Below are 24,898 nucleotides of genomic sequence, written 5' to 3' on the forward strand. Positions count from 1 at the left end.
AAAAAAACATAAAATATAAAAGTATACTCAAAGTCATTTACTGTATAATTACAGTTTTTTTAATCATTATTTTATGAGGTGTAACATTAAGCTGTAGTCCAGTCATGAAACTCTAGAGGGCGCAGATTGATTTTTGTCCTTAGCTTGCAGATTGCATGTAATCACATCATTAACACATGGCACAAGCTGATTGGCCACTGCTGAACCTGCAGCCAATGAGGTAGCTTGCTCAACATTTAAATAGACTGGTTCAGCGATTGCTGTAAGCTAGCCCTTATGTTGCATGGGTTGCGGTTATCAATGAAACTAACATGGTCAAAATTATGTTTGATGATTTATAAGTTGCGTTGATACAAAGAATGAAGACTTAAGCTCATATAAGCAAGCTAGCGTGAGAATATGCATTTTGAGTCCATAGCAGCAGTAAATACACCTGATTAATGTTTGAGCTTTTAACAAATTGTGTCTGTAGGGAAGAGTGAACAATTAAGATTAAGCAAAGCTAGCCTAATAATATGCATTTTGAGTTGATAAAAGCAGCACCAGGAAAACAACTGGTACAAATCATGTTTGGTGTTTTACAGCTGAAAATGAGACAAGGAGTGTGTAATTAAACTTATAAGCAAGCTAGCATGAGAATATGCTTTTGATTCAATAGCAGCAGCAGTAAATACAGCTGTTCAAATCATTTTTGATGTTTTACAAGTTAACAATTAAGCCTGTTAGCATCAAATGAAAAGAGTCAATGAAAACTGCAGGAAGACGACCTTCCTGTGATGTTACAGGCAAGCATAACTTGGACTAGAACACATTTTAAGTGAAATTATGTATTTTCTCATGAAGAAATGATTGCATGCAGCATGTATGCTTGCTCAGATGAGGTTATCTCCATCTGCATTATCTCTCATATACATCATTTGTTAAAATGTCACATGCAAGATTCATTTGAGCCATATTGGCACAGGCACATAACTGGTTTAAGTCAAACGTTAAAGGAACTGTATGTAAGAAATGTAAAATGGCCCTGATATGTCACTAGACATTAAGAAATCATGTTAATTTCAAATATTTCTATCACTTGTAACAAGTACAATTCGGTGCTGCTCCTTTAAGGCTGAAGGCACCTCTTTTTTTTGACTCGCTCGCTGAGTGGGCAGTCCTTCAGATGGAGTGCGAGCTGTTAGCTGCATGTATGTTTTCTGATGCTCTTTATCGTTTATTTTCTTCTATTAAGTAACGCTGTCGTTTGTGCAAATTAACGTTACACCATGTGTGCATGGGAACGGAGCTAATAATAAACTCCATGTGAAACGCCAGATGGCCGGCCTACGTGAGTTTGCTTGCTCTTAACTGCCTCCCTTCGCTCCAGCTATCCGGTCTCCCTCTCTCCCGAAGCGTTACAAGTGGCGCCCGAACATTTTGCCTCTGGCCTCGGATCGGCCCGTTGGACGTGCAGCTCGAGGATATTATCGTCCGATTTGGATATATGGACTTTTTTTAAAAAAATTTTGTGCACTCTCTGAAGCTGAGAAGCAAACGGACAATTTGTGCGCGGAACGTGAGATTCAGTCTAGCACGTGTGATTCGTTTTGGAACGTGAGATTCATTCTGGTACGTGTGATTGGTTTCGGATCGCGAGAGGACTCATTGGTTCACCAACGATTAAACAAAGCCAGTCAATAGTTTCAACTGAAAGGATTCATTCACATTTGGACACAGACTGCAAAATACTGTGAATATCTTGGTTGGCGGTTCACGTAGTGACTGATTCATCTGAATCTGAGCAGGGATTCGAACTGGAATTACATACAGCGTCATCAGAACTATAAAGCAGGTTTGCCATGAAAGTCCACATATTTACGTGTGGTTTTTGAGATCTGTTTGTAAAAAAAAAAAAAAAAAAAAAATTGTCATGGTGGAATTTTGTTTCTAAAAAAAAAAATATTTGAGGGATGCTCTGAGGTTAAAGAGTAATAGTTGTTGACTTTTGTTGAAAACGGAATTATTTACTGTTTTACCACATTTACTACATACCACACAGATTATATATTGCCTATATTGTATACAATGGATAAATACGTGCATGGTTTGACAGATATGACTGACCTGACTTCACCTTTTGAGTCTGAGCCTTGGGGGAGAGCACCAAGGCCGACTGTCTGCCTGGAGACACAGGTTGAGTCGCTAAGGACGGAAGTAGCAGTGCTGCGTAAATGCTTAAAGGAGTCCCTGGATCTGCAAAGAGGTATTATTGATGATTACGGTCAAAACATGTACATACCGGCTTCAAACTCCTTACCTGCATGTAATGTTCCAATGGCCTCCTCCACTCCATATGCCCAGGCCCAAACTGTTCATGTGCCAAAACTTCCAGCGACAGCCTTTGATTGCAGTGTTGCACCTGAAAATGTAGCGGACTTTTCTCAAACTTCTTTACTGCTAAATAGCACAACTAGAGCGCTAGCCTCAGTCTTAAATCAGTCTAAACTTGAGCCCCCTGTGTTCGGAGGAGATGGAAAGGTTCAGCCTGAGGAGTGGCTTCAGCTTGTGGATGTATATAGAACCTCGTTGGGTCTGAGCGATTCCCAGATTCTTCTCGAATTACCTCGCTTCCTAGCCAAAGAACCCAGGAAATGGTTTTCAGTATTGAGTGAACACATCACAGCCTGGACACAATTCCGCACCCTTTTTAAAAGTGTGTTTCTTCCATCAGACAATCAAGAACGCATCTTGAGAGGCATCCTAGACTGTGTTCAGGCACCTGATGAGCCTTTTCCAACATTTGTGGCGCATCTATTGAGCGAATTCAAAAAGTTAAAGTCTCCACCAACAGAACAAGATCAAATTGAACTGATTTGTAAACATGCATTAGAGCGATACAGAGTCGCAATTTATGGTACACAGATCACGTCAGTCGTCGACCTCCTGATGCGGGCACACGAGCTCCATTCTGTTCTTGGCCCAAATAGCCGTAATGAGCCTCAGCTACCAATGAAAGATCGAGCACGTGAAATTTACTGCTTCAAATGTTCTGAACCTGGTTTCACCTCCCGAAATTGTCCAAACTGCTGCTTTGCAGCACAAGCAAATGTATTCCCGGGTGTTGAAAAGCAGAACTTTCAAACAGGATATGGAACACCAGGTCGTAGTCAGAGTAGCGAGAACCAAAGCAATAACAACAGGGGTGAGCAGGAAAACAAATTCGGCCAACAGAAGGGAAACTTCAGGGGAGGGAGGACATTTTACAGGGGCAATCCTCCCTCCAGAAGATAAATATGCCCCAAATCTCTCCAATGTCCACCCTTGAGCCACCCGTCCTGGGTCATGTGGAAGACCCGGCTTCTTCTTCATTCTGGAACACACCGTTCATTGTTAAAGTAAACCTCTACAGCAAAGCAGTTGATGCAGCTCTCGATACAGGTGCTTCCCTCTCCGCGATTCGGACTGATATTATTTCAGGTGTACTAGGAGGCTCTGAAAAAGTGCACCCTTGGTTATCACCCCCGATTCAGTTAGCTAACAGAGCAACTTGCAGCCCAACCGGGGTCATTTGGCTGAATATTGGATTCCAAGGAAAACGTTTTTACCATAGATTTGTTATTATCCCTGATCTCGCTTCACCACTTATCTTAGGGATGGATTTCATGTTAAGAGCTGCAGTCAACATTCATATTCCATCCAGGACTGTAACCTTATGTGACACTATTGCACCAGAACCATGTGAGCTAGCAAGTGAATGGATGGAGATGCCAGGGATAGGGTGCGTGATGTTCATGGACATCCAAAAATCATACTTAAGAAGGAAAGTTGAAGAGGCATGTTTAGGACAGGAACAAAAAGCTCAGTTCCTTGCCCTCGTGAAAGATTTTTGGTGCATGTTTGATGGTCACTTGGGCCATACGTCAATGGCGGAACACATGATCGACACCGGTGGTGCGAAACCTGTACATTTGCCACCTTACCGTACTTCCCCTGAGAAAAAGCAGGTAATTGAGAGCCAGATCAAGCAAATGCTGGAAGAGGGAATTATTGAACCCTCGTCAAGCCCGTGGGCTGCGCCAGTAGTGATCGTAAAGAAACCTTGTGGAGAACCCAGATTCTGTGTTGATTACAGGGGTTTGAATCAGCTCACACTGAAAGATTCATATCCTCTACCCCGGGTGGATGAATCATTAGACTTTCTGTCCCGTGGGAAATTTATTACCACTCTGGACCTATCTCGAGGGTATTGGCAAGTGTCCGTTGAGGGAAAGTATAGACCAAAAACTGCGTTTATCTCTCACTGTGGCCTATTTCAGTTCAAAGTCCTTCCCTTCGGGCTCAGCAATGCCCCCGCTACCTTCCAAAGGGTCATGAACACTGTGCTAGCTGGCCTGATTTATAAATGCTGTGCAGTGTACTTGGACGACATTGTAATAGCTTCTCCGACCTATGAACAACATCTTGAAGACCTTCGTGAGGTTCTGTTGAGATTACAGACAGCGGGTCTCTCTCTGAAGCTGAGCAAATGTCAGTTTTGTCTAAGTGAGCTCATATTCCTTGGCTACCGTGTCACACCAGAGGGTATATCTCCAGACCCAGCTAAAGTAAAGGCGGTTACCGAGTTCAGAACGCCAAAAGACACAAAGGATGTCAGAGGATTCCTTGGCCTTACGGGCTATTATCGACGCTTTGTACCTGGCTATGCGAGTAAAGCAGAACCACTTTTCCGTCTCACCAGGAAAGAAACGCCGTTCTGCTGGGATGAAAATTGCCAGGCCGCTATGGACTTCTTGACAAAGTGTCTCACATCAGCACCAATTTTGTGTTTTCCGAATTTCACACGGCCATTCTTCATACACACAGCTTTTGTTTTATTGAACTTAAATGCAATGTACGGACTTGTAAGAATGTACTGTTGTGCATTGGGTTTTGTTTTTCTCACCCTGTAACAGCTTTTCAACTGTGGCATGTATGTATAGTTGTTAAGTGAAACAGTAATGCTCCTTGGTTGTGTACGGCTGGGGTCAGCCTTTATTTGACAGGGTGAATCTGTAACAAGTACAATTCGGTGCTGCTCCTTTAAGGCTGAAGGCACCTCTTTTTTTGACTCGCTCGCTGAGTGGGCAGTCCTTCAGATGGAGTGCGAGCTGTTAGCTGCATGTATGTTTTCTGATGCTCTTTATCGTTTATTTTCTTCTATTAAGTAACGCTGTCGTTTGTGCAAATTAACGTTACCCCATGTGTGCATGGGAACGGAGCTAATAATAAACTCCATGTGAAACGCCAGATGGCCGGCCTACGTGAGTTTGCTTGCTCTTAACTGCCTCCATTCGCTCCAGCTATCCGGTCTCCCTCTCTCCCGAAGCGTTACACACTGACAACAGTAGTCCGGCCAGGATATTTTCATTTATTTAAAAGTTGTTGTTGCAGCCCTCAGCTGATGTTGATGATGACATGTAAGGTGTGTTCGACATCAGCTGCGGCTGGATGCATGACGTGAAGTCGGAGACTTTCTGCTTCCCGTGGTGACGCTTGCACTGCGTTTGCAAACTTTATCACAGCTGAAGTTAAATAAATGCAATATTTCTCAAATACACAGATGTTTCAAATTATATTTTCATCCAATACTTTATGTACTGCTTAATAAAGCGTCTATTTGGACAAGATTAAAGTTCAACATATAAACCTACACTATCAATGAAGTGTTGTCAACGGTTTTTATCAGTTTTAGTTTGATAAACAAAATAACATCGCGACTACATAAGAGGTTTTACTGTTATAAATCAATGATTTGTGAGCATTAGCGTGACATAAGTTTTTAGAATAAACACGAAACGCACGTGATCGCTGTCATAAGGCGAATCGGCCAATCGTGGATCAGCTGTGTCGTCATCAGAGCTCGAGCAGCCTCCTGCAGCCACCCTTGAGAATCTGCAGCGGCTGCATCAGCCGCCTGCTCTCGAATCGCTCTCGCGGTACTTTGTTGACATACGTCACAGTCACGTGCCGTCGGCGCTGTCTCAAGTCGGACAAAATTTCTAACCGGCATGCACTGCTTTAAGTCAGCCGTCGATCGGTCTGCGCATCGCTAGGTCAAGTCGAACAAGCCTGTTGTGTGTTTTGCCCTGGAGCTCCGCCCCCACCTATCGCCCAATCACGAAGTCAGTAGTGTTTCGGAATCCGGGACAGAGAAATGGAGAAAATCTGTAACTTTGACTACACGAGGAGAAAAGAGAACTCTCTGCATGGGAGACAGTCCTGTAGCCAGAAACTTCCTCCAGACATTATGTACAACATACGGCTGGATTCTTTAGCTGTGGAAAGAGAGTGGCAGGACGTGAATTATCGGACATTATTGGCCAGAATCCACTTTGAATGGATGTCGATAAAAAACGTTTGCGAAATAACGGTTACCATTAACCGCTGTTTTTCTCCCTCTCATGATAAGTCATTCCAAAAAGTATGCAACGTATGTTGGTAAGTGTGTGTGTATCCCAGCACCGCATTAGCCATTATTTTTAATGGAAGGATAGGCGTGTTATCCACGCATTCATTAAAATTAAAAGAACGAAATGTTTGAATTTGCATGGTGGTAACTCAAAGGTTTTTCTTTTCCTCGTTATTTTGGCTTTGAATTTCATTTAGAAATATGAACTGAATTTAGAAATGCTTTTAAAATAAAATAAAAAAATTGCGTTTAAAAAATGTGTTTAAACAAAACACATTTTTTGAAATGAAGACAGCGTTTAAAGGGAGTGCGTTCAAAATAATCTGTTCTCTGAATCAACGATCTTTGTGAGTGTACACAAATAAAAGTAGACAGTTTATAGTTTATAATTATGTCTTGCACATATCTGTATTGATAAAAATGTCTATTGTATTGTGAGTTATATCTGCTGCCATAAAGGTCAATGTCCACCAGAATGAGCCGGCGACTTCATAAGCCATGGGTTGAAGAAAACGTATAGCCTATTTAATTAGGCTTTGTTTAAATATTAGCCTCTAATATTTTTATTTATTTCATATGTTGACTATTTAAAAAAGCAGCATGAGTAAGATTAGTTTAGAGTATCTTATGTAAGATTAGAGTAAGGTTATACATAAGATGCGCATATGTCTGGAGACATGGAGTGGGGTCAGGCATTGAGTATGGTTTTGAATATAAGTCTTTATTTAAAATGAATTTCGTTTCATTTTTCAATGAGTGTGGATTTCTAGTGTAGCCTATTTACTTGAACTTCTTAGGTAGTCTAATATCTATGGTTTCAGAGGCAGCCAAAATCAGAATGGGAATGGACCGAATGAAGCTCTCTCTACGGGCCTGACGTGCGATGCCACGCTGAGTGACATATCACTGTCTCACGCAGAGAGAAATAATGCAAGTTAGCCTACTACATAATCAAATATGAGCAAGTAGATAATACAGAAGACAAACAGAATGTGGGACCGGACAGCCAAAGGAGAAGGCTCTCCGGCCGCCACATACGACAAACAGAAAGTGTGCCTGAATGACTTATTTCATTGGAGACAACGAGATCTGCCGTTTTAATTCATCACTTGCCAAAAAAAAACCATTACTATATTGGGGTTTCAGATGGTAATGTTAGCATCTGCTATCTTTTATTATTAATAGTATGTGGTCTGATTTTTCCCGTTGCAAGAATACTTTTCTGTTTCTTATGGGGTGAGTTTCCATAAACATCAAAGTTTGTCGCTTTGTGTTAATTCTAAGAACACACACACACGTTATCTCATGTTTAGACCTTCCCATACCTACCTGTTGTTATTAACTGTCGTTTTAATTCATCACTTGCCAAAAAAACCCATTACTATATTGGGGTTTTAGATGGTAATGTTAGCATCTGCTGTCCTTTATTACTAATAGTATGTGGTCTGATTTTTCCAGTTGCGTCTGTCGTTACTGTGCAACCCTGCAGCTTTACAGGGGGTGTGGCTTATGTAAATGAGATGTAAATGAGCACTATTGTCACTCCCAGCAGGTGAGAACTGCAAAACTTTAGAGGCCGGTTTCTCCCCTTTACACTTTTTTTAAATGCCTACATTCAAAGGTCCACAACTTCTCCAAATATTATCAGATTTCCGTGTGTTACACATCGTTGGAAAGCTTGGAGACTACACTTTCAGAATCTGTGAATAACTCAAAATGCCCCAGAACCGACTTGTGTCCCTACTTTCCGCGATTGGTCAAATATGCATACCATTCAGTCAGGAGCTTTCTCCACAGTGTCATTTCTCTGTAACGGACACAGCATTTGAGGACTAGTTAGTTTTGTTTTATTTGATGATTTATTTACCTCAGGTGCTGTCTTATGTCAAACTCTATATGGGTTCCCTTGCGTATCTACGCACACTCTTTAAAAACACTGTTGGTTGTTGACACTAAAATATATCGATTGAAATCTATACATTTATATTTAAATTGGATAAAGGAAATAGACTGTTTAACTCTCTTATTGATCTCTAATCTCTACATGAGGGGAGCAGTCAGTAATGGTCAGAAATTCAGTAGGAGTGGGATTAAGAGAGAACTGTCCCCTTGACTCTTGTACCCACGAGTACATTTCGAAGACCCATTGGTACATGGGCTGCTATTGATGTGTTTTGGGGGACCCGGATGCTTCTGGCCCCCTGATGTAACTCTCTGACTCTCACTTGGTCGCCCCATGGGCTTTTTTATGCACCTTTTCAGCCATTTTTCAAAACTTTGTGTGTTAGCTGGCCCAGGCAACCCCCAGTAACGGCCCCCGAAATGCTTCTGACACCCACGTGTGGGAATCCCACAAGAGTAAGAGAGTTGCAAAAATCTCTTAAATACTAAAAATTAAAGTGCTAAGGTGCATTCCTAACTGGCCATTATTTGTATTCTTTATTTTAAAAGGTTGCACATTTCTGCACATTTCTTTTTTAGTCTTCAGACAAGTCACATTTTCATGATTTTCAGCTGACTGATCCTGACTAAAAGGACAAATCACTTGAAATCAAAGATGTTTTACTGATATGTTGCATAGTTTAAAGTATGAAACAATTTCATTTCTTTTCTTATTACAGTTTTTATTTTTTAAAGTTTTTACACACATTGTAGAACTCTACACACAAATAATAATAAAACACAAACACACACACACACACACACACACACAATGGGCAACACCCCTCAATTCTCCTGCATAATGACATTACTTTCAAAACAATGATATTTCTTCTCAAAATGGCATTTTGTTTTCAAATGACCCCATCATATTGTAACAAGAATGACTGTGTGAGTTTAATGTCTCTGGGAATAATTAACTCAAAAGGGATTTAATATTCAATATTCATGAATTTATGAATATAATTTGCTAGTCGTTCATTACATATTAAAATTTTCCGATAGGGAAAAATGTTTAATTAAATACAAGTAACCCTTTACGGAATTGCTTGAAATTATCCTACTAAGTTTGTCCTGCAAATTAGTTATAGACTTTTCAAATCAATTCTCAATAAGGGATTACTGCTTTACGAGCGCATAAGAAACATTAACTTTACTGATCAGGACAAGTTCAATATTTCAAATGGTCATACAGTTTACTTTACTAAAATAGTAGCATAAGCAGTTAGGTAACGTTAGATCACAAGTTTCATTGACTTTGTGTATGTGGAAGAATAACAGATTCAGCTCATTAAATGTCTTTTGGGAGTTTAATAAACACAGACTAAAAAAAATAATAACACTACAATTCACACAAAGTACACACTAAATATGCATCAAGAGAGTAGAAATATAGATAGTAAACGAAAGAATATACATAAACGAAACTAATGAATAGACTAAAATTAGAGAGATAACGAGATAGAGAGAAAGAGAGTGGGGGGAAGAGGCAGCTTCACTTCAGTTTATCACACAGAGATCTCAAGGGGTTAACTTGTCCCAACGGGAAAATAACACACCCTCTTAACAGCAGTTTGAATTTAGAAATAAGAATACTTGCTTTAGTTTTGGCTTCTCGCGTGTGTGCGTGTGTTGCGAGTTCAAATGTCCTGCGTGTCCGGCGGTTCTTTCTGAGGTCGGGGTGGAGCGGCTGGTAGCTCTAGAAATGGGCTGCGTTCTCCCTCTGAAGAATGCCCTCGGGGGCTAGGAAGTTGGATGCGATGCAGAGGCGAAGAGCGGCAGGAAGAAGAGAAGAGGAGAGAGAGGGAGGGCATCCGAGCACCTCTTTTTAAGGTCTGGGAGTAGTCCCACCCTCCGGGGTTAGACTTAACCAATGAGATTGTTGGGATTTCCAAGCGGGAAATTCCTCTGGAGATTTTATGGCTCTTTGTTTCAAGCTTGAATCAGTGGGTCTCTGACCATTCATAGTCTAATTAATGCAACAAACACACACTGCATTTTCTGAATAAGTGATATACATGGAAGTGTAAGTCGTGAAGTGAGCATTAATTTGATAGGAGACATGACATATATGAGGTTACCTGAACTAGTAAGTTGTTAAGACAAAGACAAAAAGATGCAAAATACCATACAGAAGAAACATTTTACAAGACAGTTATGTGTTTACATATAATGTCCTGGGGTGCATGTTCATTTATAGATGGTTTGTCTATAATTTGAGGCAAAAGCGTGTGTTTTACAAGCTTCGTGTCTTAAACTCTTTGTGTATGAAACTTTTCCTGTGGCCAAATTCTTTTGGGCCGTAAAACGTCTTATCAGATGGTTTCCAGGGTAACGGAGAATCTTTCTCTGTTGTGTTGGGGGAAGGTCTGCTAGTGAGCACAAAGCATTCAAAACATATTTGTTAAATGTAACTGGCGATTGTGTGTTTGATTCGCCTGAGTCGCTACATTATGATGAACATTTATAAGAATCGGTTGAAACACTTGTGTGATCAATGGAAAACAGTTCCCTTCATCATTATTCATCAACACCTTTTTTTTTTCAGTGTTACACTTACTACAGACAGTACATACATCAGATATTTGAGAATATTATTTTTATACTAGGAACACACAAATACATGGCAAACATTTTATTTTTCCCAATGTACACAGTGCAGATCCCAACCTACACAAAGTTGCACATGCAGTGCTCGATATGCAAAATAACAGGATTATTTGCTTTATACAGTTACAGAAAAATTAAAATAATCTATGCTGCATCTTCTCTTCGGTGATATATTTGGCGTAACCATATTTGAATCATATTTGACAGCACAGTGGCTTTAATTTACATTCAAAAGGCTAATTTTATCATTTTAACATTAAGGTTTTTATTTTATTGCATTGACATTTATTCATCTTCACCTCTATAATGTAAAAAAGTGCTACAGATGTTCCCTCTTTTTTTCAGTGTACAGCTAGGAATGATGGAATAGGACTGCGGTTCTATTTTGTGGGTTTTTGGAAACCGGGGTCATGATTGAGAAGGACGGCCGGGGGCATTCGTATTGCACCGCTAGAGCTGAAATTCTTGGACCGGCGTAAGATTGACGAAAGCCAAAGCATTTGCCAAGAATGTTTTCATTAACCCTTAAAGACCTAGAGCGTTTTTGGGGCACCTGACACGCTTCTGCTTTTCTTTTGTTTTTCTCACCCATTCTAGCAGTTAGCATCAAGTGCTATATATCATTTTAAACAGGAGAACCAGAAGTTTCCATCTAGCTCATTTAATATCCTAGTTTGACATTTATTTATTCTGAGAATCGATAATAAATTCATAGAACTTCAAGAACTAATGATAAATTATTTCTGTTTAGCTCAGGGGACCAACCCACGTGTGTTTCCTTGACAAATCAATGCTGCATATGTTGAGGACTCATCCACGCTGACTGCGGAGACTCTGAATGATCAATTACGAGAAATGTTACACATATGGAAAGCGAGCGGAGATTCTCCTCTTGCGGTGCAGTTTACAGAATACAGATTGGATTAGCGGTTTAAGTTATTAAACATATTAGAACGATTAGTTATTTTATAGCCGCGGGTGGCTGTCTCTGTCTTTAAGGCTTATTCAAGAACGAAAGTCGGAGGTTGGAAGACGATCAGATACCGTTGTAGTTCCGACCGTAAACGATGCTGACCAGCGATCCGGCAGCGTTATTCCCATGACCCGCCGGGCAGCGTGTGGGAAACCACGAGTCTTTGGGTTCCGGGGGGAGTATGGTTGCAAAGCTGAAACTTAAAGGAATTGATGACCAGAAGTGGAGCCTGCGGCTTAATTTGACTCAACACGGGAAACCTCACCCGGCCCGGACACGGAAAGGATTGAGAGATTGATAGCTCTTTCTCTATTCTGTGGGTGGTGGTGCATGGCCGTTCTTAGTTGGTGGAGCGATTTGTCTGGTTCATTCCAATAACGAACGAGACTCCGGTTTGCTAAATAGTTACGCGGCCCGAGCGGTCGGCGTCCAACTTCTTAGAGGGACAAGTGGCGTTCAGCCCCGCGAGATGGAGCAATAACAGGTCTGTGATGCCCTTAGATGTCTGGGGCTGCACGTGCGCCACAATGGGCGGAGGCAGGAGTTTTGGAACATCTACCTCAGGTTTAGAGAAAACAGATTTGGCAGCTATTTTCCATGCAAAACACTGTTTTTCTTCAATGCCAGTAGTAATAACCTGTTTGAAACTGTGTGTGTGTGTGTGTGTGTGTGTGTGTGTGTGTGTGTGTGTGTGTGTGTGTATGTGTGTGTGTGTGTGTGTGTCTATAGACCAGGGTATCATAATTAATATTCAGGAAATGGGAAGAAGGAAGTCAAGTCATGTCATCAGTGTGATTTTTATTTCTAAATAAGAGATTTTTGTTTAATGGTAACACCAGTGACGCTGCGCAACTCCCAGGGGATCACTACTTTCATTATGAATTTAAAATATTTATTCTGCTTTTTAAAAAAAAATCAATTACAAAATATATTTGATAGTTATGTACACAATATTGTATTTTAAATTATGTAAAAACCTGTTATTGACCTCAAAGTAAAGCATTTTCCCTCTGTACATGACTGTGGGGATGAGCACTTCTGTGGTGCTTGGAATTTTATATACAACCCCAAATCAGAAAAAGTTGGGACAGTTTGGAAAACGCAAATAAAAAAAAGAAAGTAGTGATTTCTAAATTTACTTTGACTTGTATTTCATTCCAGACAATATGAACACAAAATATTTCATGTTTTGTCTGGTCAACTTCATGTCCTTTGTAAATATGCATCCTTTCCTGTCATTAAGACCTGCAACACATTTCAAAAAAAGTTGGGACAGGAGCAATTTAGGGCTAGTAATGAGGTAAAAGGGTTAAATAATGATGTGATTTGAAACAGGTGATGTCAACAGGTGATTGAAATTATGATTTGGTACAAAAGCAGCATCCAAGAAAGATCTAATCCTTTAGGAGCAAAGATGGGCCGAGGATCGCCAGTTTGCCAACAAATACGTGAGAAAATTATTGAAATGTTTAAAAACAATGTTCCTCAAAGAAAGATAGGAAGAGATTTGGATATTTCACATTCAACAGTGCATAACATAATTACAAGATTCAAGGAATCTGGAGGAATTTCAGTGCGTAAAGGACAAGGCCGCAAGCCTAAGCTGAACAACCGTCATCTACGATCCCTCAGGCGGCACTGCATCAAGAATCGTCATTCATCTATAAGCGATATCACCACATGGGCTCAGGACTACTTTGGCAAACCTTTGTCAAGTACCACAATACGTAGTTACATCCACAAATGCCAGTTAAAACTGTACTGTGCCAAAAGGAAGCCTTATGTTAACAGTGTCCAGAAGCGCCGTCGACTTCTCTGGGCTCGGAGGCATCTGGGATGGACCATCACACAGTGGAAATGTGTACTGCGGTCAGATGAATCAGTATTTCAGGTATTTTTTGGGAGGAATGGACGCCGTGTGCTCCGGACCAAAGAAGAAAAGGATCATCCAGACTGTTACCAGCAAAAAGTCCAAAAGCCAGGGTCTGTCATGGTATGGGGTTGTGTCAGTGCCCTTAGCAAAGGTAACCCTCACTTCTGTGAAGGCACCATTAATGCTGAAAAGTACATAGAGATTTTGGAGCATAATATGCTGCCTTCAAGAAGATATCTTTTCCAGGGACGTCCATGCATATTTCAACAAGACAATGCAAAACCACATTCTGCACACATTACAAAGTCCTGGCTGCGGAGGAAGAGGGTACGGGTACTTGACTGGCCTGCCTGCAGTCCCGACCGGTCTCCAATAGAGAATGTGTGGCGCATTTTGAAGCGCAAAATGCGACAACGAAGACCCCGTACTGTTGCCCACGTTAAGACTTGTTTGCAGGAAGAATGGGACAAAATTACACCTGAAACACTTCATCACTTGGTGTCTTCAGTCCCTAAACATCTTTTAAGTGTTGTGAAAAGGAATGGCAACATTACAAAGTGGTAAATGCTTTACTGTCCCAACTTTTTTTGAAATGTGTTGCAGGTCTGAATGACAGGAAAGGATGCATATTTACAAATGACATGAAGTTGACCAGAAAAAACATGAAATATTTTGTGTTCATATTGTCTGCAATGAAATACAAGTCAAAGTAATTTTAGAAATCACTTTTTTTTTTCTTTTTTTTTTTACATTCCACACTGTCCCAACTTTTTCTGATTTGGGGTTGTAAGTAAAAAAATCAAATATTGCCACTGATGGCTCAAGAAAGTGAAATTGTTCAAATAACATTGTTTTATTTTAAATGTAAAGAAGTTGTAAGCCTAAGGTGTGTTTTTGTGTGTAATACTTCTGTAGGGACAAACAAATGGACTTTTCATAGAATTACCCAATTGTGTGTGAATAAAATACAGGCCCTGCAAAACTAAGCATGTCCAGCGGGTGGCGATGCTTTACTGGCTGGCGGTGATCATCTGGGAGAACTTTATCTGGTTTCAACTTTGATCCTCCTGTTAAAATCATATTCTTTCATTCAATTGTTATGCAACAGGAATGTTTTGCATGTTTCAAGTTTCACTTTATTTATCCTTAGAAAGGAACTTTAGTGTGCAGCAGGATATCTAGAAAACAAAAACAGGATAAGAGCACCACCAGATGCCAACAACATCATACACAACACGGGATACACATCAACACAACAATGTCTCTGTAATGGTTATAATATGTAGTTTTAAGTGTGCCTAATCCATTTCCTGTATCTTGTTCAGGTAATTAAAATCAAAGGCAGACCTGCCAACCTTGAAGAAATTTTATGAGTACTACCCCCCCCCCCCCCGTTGCCCACCCGCCAGTGAGAAATCGGAGATACCGATCGAACACCATAATACATAAATATGCACATAATATACTTTCACCAATTAAGATTTATTAGTTACTCCAGAACCATATACAAGTAGAACATACATGCGATACAATTACTGCACTTTGAATTGAAAGCAAACTGAGGCATAGCCCATGGAAACTTCTTCCACCTGAAAATCTTGGCAGAAATAAAAGTAAACTAAAGACATTTGTAAATAAATAAATGTGCAAAACCAGCAGTTATCAAAAACAGTTTGTTAAAAACAAAAAAGATTGACATTTTCCTAACTTAGAGCTTAAACTGTGTTGGAAACACTTTAGAATAATGGTCATTAGTTAACTACATTTTCATAGGTGTGCCCAAAGTGCACCCCAAAGGGACCAGTGTTGTGCATGAACGCGTTCAATGAACGACGTTTACTTAACACTTTCATATTTTTGCCAAGCGCTGAACGAATCACTTCTAATTTTGGGAATATAAATAAAGGGAGTTCTTACACTGGCGGTTTAATTAAGAACAGGGCACAGTTCGTATGAAAAACGGGTAATGTGAAAGCTGTCGTGCGGACCTGAGAGCGCACTAGAACCACACCACACCTGGAGGAGTATTATAGCGCGGCCCCTTTAAGAGATGCGCGTCCTCCATTGAACTGCCGGTATTGTGTGTGTGTGTGTGTGTGTGTGTGCAGAACTGTGCCGTGATTCACACGAACAGTGTGAGAAACACAGACTTGGGAGCGGTCTTGTTCAGAAAAGTAAACTGCGTATTTGTTTTGGCCGATTGCAATGTATTTAGTTCAATAAAACATGTAATGTAAGCGGTAATGGTGTTAATGATTTACCTCAGATATGAGCGAGAGTGAGCTTCAGTGCATCGCGCTCAGACTGCAGAGATGTGCTCGGTGTGAAACTCAGGAGGCCGCAAATAATTTGTCAAAGTTGCAGGAAAGTTGCGGTGACTGGTCAAAATCGCAAGTCGCACTGAATTCACAGAGATTTGTTGAAGTTGCGTTATTAGTTGCGATCGCAGAATCGCGAAATCATGGATGGACTGCATTATGTTTCAGGGGGTGATGAATATTTGTGTGTGGACAAACAAACAGGGCCTGCAAAACTATGCATGTCCATATAGATGTGTGTCTATAATCCAAAAAGGGATGTGGAGATGAGTTTCCTTCTGAGATCATGACGTCATGTGCGCCCGGTGATCTCCCCGAAAACACCACCCAAAATCATCAAACATATATCATTCTTATCAGTTCATCTAGACGGTTCCAACAAGGTTACATTACAACAACACACAGAAAAAAGGGCATAAATAAATGACTATATTGCAGCGAGGAATAGCAAGGGTGGATTCCTCATGGCTCCCCTCCTCCCACAGTGTCAGGATCTGGGAAGTCTGTGGAAGGTTTGAAGTCCACCCCTGCCTCTGGATCCAGGCCTCAATCCCGGTCCCAGGCGGCTGATGCCGACCAAAGTGTTCTAGAAAGACAAATCACGAGGATCATTAGCCATTGTGGTCATGTTTTACGTGGTTTCACTAGCTGTCAATCCCCGACACACAATTTTTGTTGCGAAATGTGTATATAGATGTTTACCGAAGACACGACGTTCCCGGAGCTTGAGCTGCTCGCTACGCCAGCAGTCGTGCGTGCCACACAGCTGGTGTCTCTTTGCCCTTTTAGGAGGAAGCCCATCCAGAGTCTCAGGGCAAGACTGGACCAGCATGTCAAATACTGTCCATTCATCCACCCGGTCCTGCTGACTCGTGGACGCAGCGGACCCACTTCTACACGACGAAGGAATAAAGAATAAAGAAAGTGCCAATGAATGACTCCTTTGAGTAGAAATATTACACATAACGATCATCTCATTCTCTAGATTTCGTATAGCTAACCGTGTTTTCCAGCAAAATCCTCCTCCAGACGCTGTGGCAAGAAAGCGTCCGCCGGAGTCCGCATCCGGTAGTGCTTCTCAGCGGTCTCAGGAGTGTGTCCCAGCAGACGAGCCTCCGCTTCTGATCCACCGCTGGAAGGTTTTCTGCAGCCGTCTCAAAGGCCATCCTGGCGTCACCGCTGGACACTGGTGGACCTTTGGATCTAGAACACAGGGCAACATTAGAAGGCAAAAGAACAAGAGGAATATGTGTGTAGAAATGTGTTCTTTAGATTGAGTGTAAAACAATACAGATATGCATAATGGCACTTACTTTGCATGGAGTCTAAACAGGTCATTACAGGGATTATGAATCGGCCTTCAGCTGCTCGAAATAAAGAACTGGCCCTCTGCCGTCACATCATCCCCTGACCTGGACCCCTGGAGGATCACCGGCAGAATGTGTGTAGAGTACAGGCTGAACCACTGGGAAAAAAAATACATACATTAAAAACCACACACGCGATTATAATGTAATTTTAAATGCAACCTTACAAGTTCCTGGTCAGTGGTCAGGGGAACTTCTGCGACTTGTGAGGCAGCTCCTTTTTTTGTGCTCCTTTACGGCCACACACACACACACACACACACACACACACACACACACACACACACACACAGTCCATTGAAATGCTAATGAGTTTGGACAGTGCTAACTACATTTTATAAGAGAGACCGAAGCACTTAGTACATGTAGCTCCAGTGCACACTTATAATGTTGCAATTATATTTAAAAAATGAGAAGTCAAACTATCAAGGAGTTATTTGGAGCTCTTATTTTAAGCGTATCAAGTCTATTGGTACTAATAATAGAAAGAATTAAATCAAAGAATTTATTAAGGTAAATAATTAGGTTACCCTTTTAGCATTTTGAAGCATATTTTGCCCCCTTTCTGTGAGCTTCAGCCAGGACCATCAAAATAATTAGGTTACCACTCGTTTTGTTTTGAGAAAACGAGAAAAGTTGAGGTCTTGATATTGTGCAATTGTGTTATTAAAGATTATTAGAACCATTTAAAGAAGGGGGTTACCATTGTAAGGAAGAGTTGAGCATTTTTTTTTTTGTAAATATATAAAATAAATAACTTTTCAAACTTCTGGTACTGACTGGTATCGTGTATAAACTGCTGGTGGGGGAAATGTGTTAATAATATGACTCATTTATACTGAATAATTGCTATGGTAGCAGGGCCGGTTCTAGACATTTGGAGGCCCCGCACCCCCAATATATATATATATTTTTTTAAACACTTAAGACCAATATGATTCCTAACCTTTTTATTTATACATTAAAATTTATATGTAACATATTTTTACTTACACACTTAGCGTGTTGTTTCATAAGTAGCCTGCCATAAAAATAGCTACAAAAGTAAAAGACAAGATGTTTGTATTAAAAGTTAAAAAGCCAACACACTACTACATTTTTTAAATGTTTCAAATAAAGGATCACATATCTTTGGGTCTATTATCTATATTATGCTGATGATTAGATTATACCCTGACATCATAGCCTCCTTACGCCAATAATATCAGTTTAGATTTTTTTTTCATGCTCAATAGCGATTGTGTCTTTCTCTTCTACTTGATTTGTGTACAGCATATTTAAGATAACAATGCAACACACCATATCATATTAATATATAAAAACACTTCATTATGTTCATCCATTAAAGTGGTATCCTGGAACTGTGAATAAATTGAATAAAACAGCAAAATAACAACGACAACAATAACTGTACTGTGAAATTGTATTTTAATAACAATATAATACACAATATAAGACTCTGGTTCAGCTTTGGGGAAGTCTGTGGAGCATCACAAAACACTTATATGGATCCCTGCGTGTCCTTATTGGAGGAGAACTGTCAGAAGCATCCACTCTCTGTTCCCTGCTTGTGGACACTGCACACTCACTTCTACAAGTTCAGTGAATAAACAGTAAAGACAGGGTCAAAGAATGATTGCTTTAAATAGAAACATTAAACAATCCATCCAGGCAGGTGGCCCATCCGCCAACCTAGCCTGACCGACCATCGGAGCCCTCGTCCACTAGATTTCATTTAGCTTACCCTGCCCTTTTTGGAGGAGGTACATCAGAAACATAAACCGGCTGTCCCCTGCTTGTGGACGCTGCACACTCACTTCTACAAGTTCAGTGAATAAACTGTAAAGACAGTGTCAAAGAATGATTGCTTTAAGTAGAAACATTAAACATAACGATCAGCTCGTCCACTAGATTTCATTTAGCTTACCGTGTTTTTCCAGTAATATTTTCAACCAGACGCTGCGCCAGGAAAGCATCCGCCGGAGTCCGCATCCGGTTGTGCTTCTCGGCTGTCTCGGGAGTGTGTCCCAACAGCCGAGCCACCGCATTCCGCTCCACCTCCGGCAGGTTTTTCGCAGCCGTTTCAAATGCCATCCTGGCGTCACCGCTGGACACTGGTGGAATTTTGTACCTAGAAATCAGGGCCACATTAGAATGCAACAGAACAAGAGGAACATGTGTGTACAAATGTGTACTTTAGATTGAGTGAAAAAAAATACAGATATGCATAATGGCACTTACTTTGCATGGAGTCTGTACAGGTCATTGCAGGGATTGTGAATCGGCCTTCAGCTGCTCGACACAGAATTGTCCCTCTGCCGTCGCATCTTCCCCTGACCTGGACCCCTGGAGCATCACCGGCCGAATGTGATTGAAATACAGGCTGAACCACTGGGGAAAAGAAAAACATACATTTAAAATCACACAAACACACACACACAGTTATAACGTAATTTGGAATACAAACGTACAAGGTCCTGGTCAGTGGTCAGGGGAACTTCTGCGATTTGTGACGCAGCCGTTTTATGCTCCTTTACGGCAATACAGGAGCCCTCTGGAAAGCGGGTTCTTCCCTGCCATTCCTCAACCTGCAAACACACAGACATGCACATTCAATGACAGGAACACTAATAAACAAAAGGTAAAATAAAAAAAAATTAATAAAGAAGGCTACTAAAATACACGTACTGTCATATTGGTAACTACTCCAGGCCACTGGAGGAGCTTGAGCATAATAATTGCCTCCAAATAATAGCGGATTAGAAGGCGGTCGCTCTTCTCAAGCAGCTCCCCGGAAACGGCTGCTGGACCCTGTAGTTTCCCTATTAGTGCCAGGAAGTCAGTTTTTGCCAAATCGAGGATCGCCACACAGTCTGCTGGCAGCTTCTCCTTTCCGTAACCCCGGTATCTGAGAAATAAAATAGTAATGTTGAGCTCACCTGTGATTTACGTGCAATCGTTAAAAAGGAGTGATTTTTTCTTTTTTTTAAATACATACCGTTTTTGTGTCAGCTCCTTATTTACTTTTTTTGACATCCCTGCCCGTATGCCGTCCAAAGGATCAATAAAGTCTTTACAATCCATGTAGAGAGTTTTGTCCTTGCTTTGAAGGCTGGTGGACGTAATGGTGTACCTCATGAACCTTAAAGAGAGAGAAAGAAATGATTGTTACAGCCAGAAGACAGCCTATCTGATAATGATCAGTTGACAGTTACGTGATGTGTGTTTGTTACGTTAAACAGTCCTCACCTCTTGAGACTCTTCCAATAATTGAGCACTGTCTGTTTGGCGAGCTGGGTGTGTGTGAGTACATTAAAGTACTCTCGCACCTTCTCCACTTCTCGAACAAACGACAGGCTCGGCTCATTGGGGTCCATGAAGAACATGAAGCGGGACACATTTTCCACCTGTAATTATACATTACACATTAAAAATCTGCGGGGCTGAAAGTGAAACAGTAATTATATATGTAAGTAATGTGTAATATTAGTACATTTACTTAATATAGTATTAGGGCAGGGTTAGGATTTAGATGAGGTTTATTTGCATTTAATTATGCATAATTAACTGGTACTGACTGTTAAATAAAGTGTTCCCAAAATGTAGTTTGGTTCGTCTCCATAAAATGTATGTTCAATGTATGTCGGGTTGTCGTCCTGTTATGGTCACATGTTAAACTCTGTAACAATGGCACCTTAAAATTGAGTGTGACCTATTTTATTCTTTAAATGTATTTATTTATTTGTGTGTGTGTGTGTGTGTGAGAGATTATTTAAAGCGATCTTTTCTTGTCAATTACCTCTTGTTTGCTCCGTTTGTTTCCCAAGTCCACACTCAAGTAGACATAGAACCCCTGAAGAAGAGGGTGATCGATGGGGTGCTTCTTATAGAGGCCCTTTCTTCCCATCTCCACCCGAACATCAGAGGACCAATTCGGCCCCCCAGAGCTGAAATCAAATAAACCAGGTGGTCATATGATTGTGCATATGTTCACAAGTAATGATGTACAATCGCTGCATCTGCTTTCTGTGAAGGATGTAGTGAACCTTTACCTCTGATAGTACTCCTCAGAGCTGTCATCAGATACTGGCTCTGGTTCTGGCTCCAGAGCCGCTGGTGCACGCTCAGCAACCCGCGTGGAGCTCTGAGGAATGCAAGTTGGAGCAGGAAGGAGGAGTGGAACGTTCCTCACTACCAAGCCTTTCCGTGTCATTTCCTCCAACAAGCTAAGAAAAGAAAAACAGTGAATACACATTTGATGGAATATGGAGTATTGTATTTCAAGAGGACAGTGTAGTCAGGTATAATGGTTAATTACACACCTAGCCAGAGGATTAGCAGCTCCGCAAATCTCCCGAATCGTCTGGTACTCCCAGAACCGGCCGGTGTGGGAGAAATCCGCCATTTCTTTTTTGGCCTGTATAACGGTCGCTCGGATGTCCTCTTCCGAGCTTCCCTTCATACAGGCCGTCCTGAGATGGCCAGGGAGAGTGCGCGGAGCCTTCTTGCAGTGAGGGCAGAGGAAGTAAATCCTGCTGTGGAATGCACTGTATGAACAAACAAACAAAAAGTTATTTTACTACTAAAGAACAATTGTAAAAAACAAAACAAACTTCTTTTTTTTTGTTTTACTAAATGTAAAATAAAATTTTCAGAGCCAAGCTGCAAATGTGCCTGGCCTTAAAGCATTTTGTCACAGGAAAATAAAAAGTGCTTTTCTTTCTTAGTTTTTTGTTGTTGCTTATTTCCAGTCCAAATATCAAACATTTATTCAATAAAGATCCATTTACTAAAGTACTAAAATTAAATTAGATGTGTTGTTTTCTGGTGAAATAAAAAAAGAAAACTTTTTTAATAAAAAAAAAAAAAATGCAAAATTGTCAGGGTACACTGAAAGAGGACTCAAATGCAGCAATGAGTGATCAGAAGGTTTATTAAATAAAATAAAACAAGGCAAACAAAACAACCCCGAGGGGGAAAAACAAGACTTGACTTGACGAGCAGGACACCATGAGGAATGCTTGACGAGGAAGGTTTGACGACGATCCAGCACAGGACTGCAAACACAAGGAGATTAAATGGGGAGCAAACAAACGAGGGTAATGGGAGAAGACAGGTGGGGCAAATGAACCAATAATCAGGAAACAAGGTGGGTGGGGTTAGACAATTGACATGAGAGCACATGGGACAAAGAAACACATGAACATGTGCTCACACCAAACGTGACATGAACATGCAGTTAATGAAAACTCATAAACTGCATGTTCACACGAAACATGACAACAAGAAAGCATGCAGCAAGTAAAACACCAGCTGCATGCTACACAACACAAAACACACAGACAGGACAGCGCACACACCACAACACAGAGTGCACAAGAATGAGCGAATGCTCATCCCGTGCACTCACAACAGAAGACAAAACACAAGGAGCATGAATGTCCGAATCCCAACACAAAACCGAAACCCAACTAGACAGAAGTGCCGGGACCCGAACACCACGCCCCACTCAGAAAATGACAGGGACAGAAGAGCACGCAGCTCGAGCATGCTCAAAGCTGCATGCTCAGACAAGACAAAATACAGGAGTGTCAGGACTCTGTCACCAAACCAAGAGAAAGCTAGACCGAAGTGACAGAACCCTGACACAAAATGATCTGCCAATGGGGGTAAAACAAATACAATCTCTGTTTGATTTGTTAAAGTTTATGTTTGAATTAACAGTTTTTTTTTTCTTACCTCATTGGCAGATCATTTTGCTTCTCTTAAGCTTTAACTCACTTAATCTTGATTAATTCCCACGGAAAACAGGACAAAAAATCTCATGTTATTTTAGTTATCCCTTTTATTGACAAAATAAGTTCACAAGCCCTGCAAAAAGCAGGTTATGTGACATACCTGGGTATGTTTAAGGGTAAGTTCGTGGATAACCTCAACGTTCGGTTCCAAAAACAGAGGTCACTTTCTGGGTATGTATGTCACCATAGCAACTGACTCTCTGAAGATAACCTGCTTGAGAGCAGGTTATGTTTCAGTGTAACTTCGTTTCAGAAGGTTGGTGAGCATGGCGTGCTCTTTTGACGAGGATCCTGTGGACGTAGAAGCACAAATTATATGAGTTTTTTTTTGTCGGGAGAGGGTTATAAGACCGCGTATTGATGTGTTTGCATACCCTAATGGATATTTAAAAGAAGGTTATCGTTTTTCAAAAGATTCATTAGTTTATTTAACATGTCTTTTAAAACCGCATATCGCAAATGTGACAAACCGCGGCTCTGCGCTTAGAACAGAAAACATTCTGTGCATAGCACTTAGGTTTTTTGCGTCTGGCCATTTTTTGTACAGTGTGGGCGATTCAGAGCATGTGGGAAAGGCAACTGTGTGTAGAGCCGTTCGTACAGTGTGTCTGGCACAAACAGTTGTTACCCACGTTTGTACAATTCCCTGGCCATAAACCTCTGCTTGTTATTAAAGACGAATTCCACAGAGTGGCAGGTTTGTCCTTTGTAGTAAAATATATGACGCATATGTAATATTTAGTCATATTATTAATATCTATACATGTATTCATTATGCACACACTTCATACTTCCATAACTTTCTGTTTCAGGGTTTCCAAATGTTATTGGGTGCATTGATGGCACTCACATTCCTATTAAAGCTCCTTTAATAAATGAGATTATGTTAATAGGAAATCTATTCATAGTATCAATGTGCAGGTAACAACTTAATTTTTTCCCCTTCTTAAAATCATCAAAGTCATTACTTTTTCCACTAACTATAGGTAATATGTGAGGCAACCCAAATCATCACCAATGTCGAGGCAAAATGGCCAGGATTTGTGCATGATGCCAGAATTTTCCGCGAGTCATCATTATGCCAGACATTTCAGCAGGGTATGATTTGCTTTATACAATTTTTGTTTTTTCGTTTTTACTATATTTGTGTTGTACACTTCAATCATTACAGGACAGTACATTGGTTACTTGCTGGGGGAAAGAGGATACCCTTGTCTGCCCTATTTAATGACACCCTACCCTGAACCTGGACCACAGACACGGTTTAACCTGGCTCACAGCCGAACACGGGCCAAGGTGGAGATGACTATAGGGATCCTCAAATCTCGGTTTCAGTGTCTGCGTGGGCTCCGGGTTAGTCCAGAGAGGGCATGCGACATTATTGTGGCTTGTGTTGTGCTTCACAATATTGCCACTATAAGAGGAGAGAGCCACCCTCCTTGTATTGAGTAAGATGGCCCAGAGGAACACCGACAGATTTTAGAGGCCAACAGAGACGGAAGACTGTTGAGAGACAGGATTTGTCAAAATAACTTTTATTAGTTTTTTTTTGCACTGGTCTGCCAGGCAGTTTATTTCTTCATTTCCT

General features: G+C 40.8%; 1 protein-coding gene, 1 long non-coding RNA gene and 1 pseudogene across 2 annotated transcripts; 1 reads left to right on the forward strand and 2 right to left on the reverse strand.

Annotated features, from left to right (window-relative positions):
* Nucleotides 1–15,918: 15,918 nt before the first annotated feature.
* LOC137040652 (uncharacterized) lies at nucleotides 15,919–17,204 on the reverse strand. The gene is made up of 3 exons (XR_010897957.1): nucleotides 17,147–17,204; nucleotides 16,848–17,038; nucleotides 15,919–16,731 (listed from the first exon to the last, which is right to left on the reverse strand). It is a non-coding gene; the product is annotated as an uncharacterized lncRNA (long non-coding RNA).
* Nucleotides 17,205–19,774: 2,570 nt separating this feature from the next.
* LOC137040755 (uncharacterized) lies at nucleotides 19,775–21,419 on the reverse strand. Its single transcript, XM_067416530.1, has 6 exons — nucleotides 21,312–21,419; nucleotides 20,762–20,919; nucleotides 20,511–20,654; nucleotides 20,201–20,420; nucleotides 19,984–20,100; nucleotides 19,775–19,903 (listed from the first exon to the last, which is right to left on the reverse strand). The coding sequence occupies exons 1-6, from the start codon at nucleotides 21,417–21,419 to the stop codon at nucleotides 19,775–19,777; spliced, it is 876 nt and encodes a 291-aa protein (XP_067272631.1).
* A 1,527-nt stretch (nucleotides 21,420–22,946) lies between these two features.
* Nucleotides 22,947–24,762, forward strand: LOC137040756 (putative nuclease HARBI1; annotated as a pseudogene).
* The last annotated feature ends 136 nt before the right edge of the window (nucleotides 24,763–24,898 follow it).

Source organism: Pseudorasbora parva, chromosome 14 (assembly GCF_024679245.1).
Source record: "Pseudorasbora parva isolate DD20220531a chromosome 14, ASM2467924v1, whole genome shotgun sequence".
NCBI classification, from domain to species: Eukaryota; Metazoa; Chordata; class Actinopteri; order Cypriniformes; family Gobionidae; genus Pseudorasbora; species Pseudorasbora parva.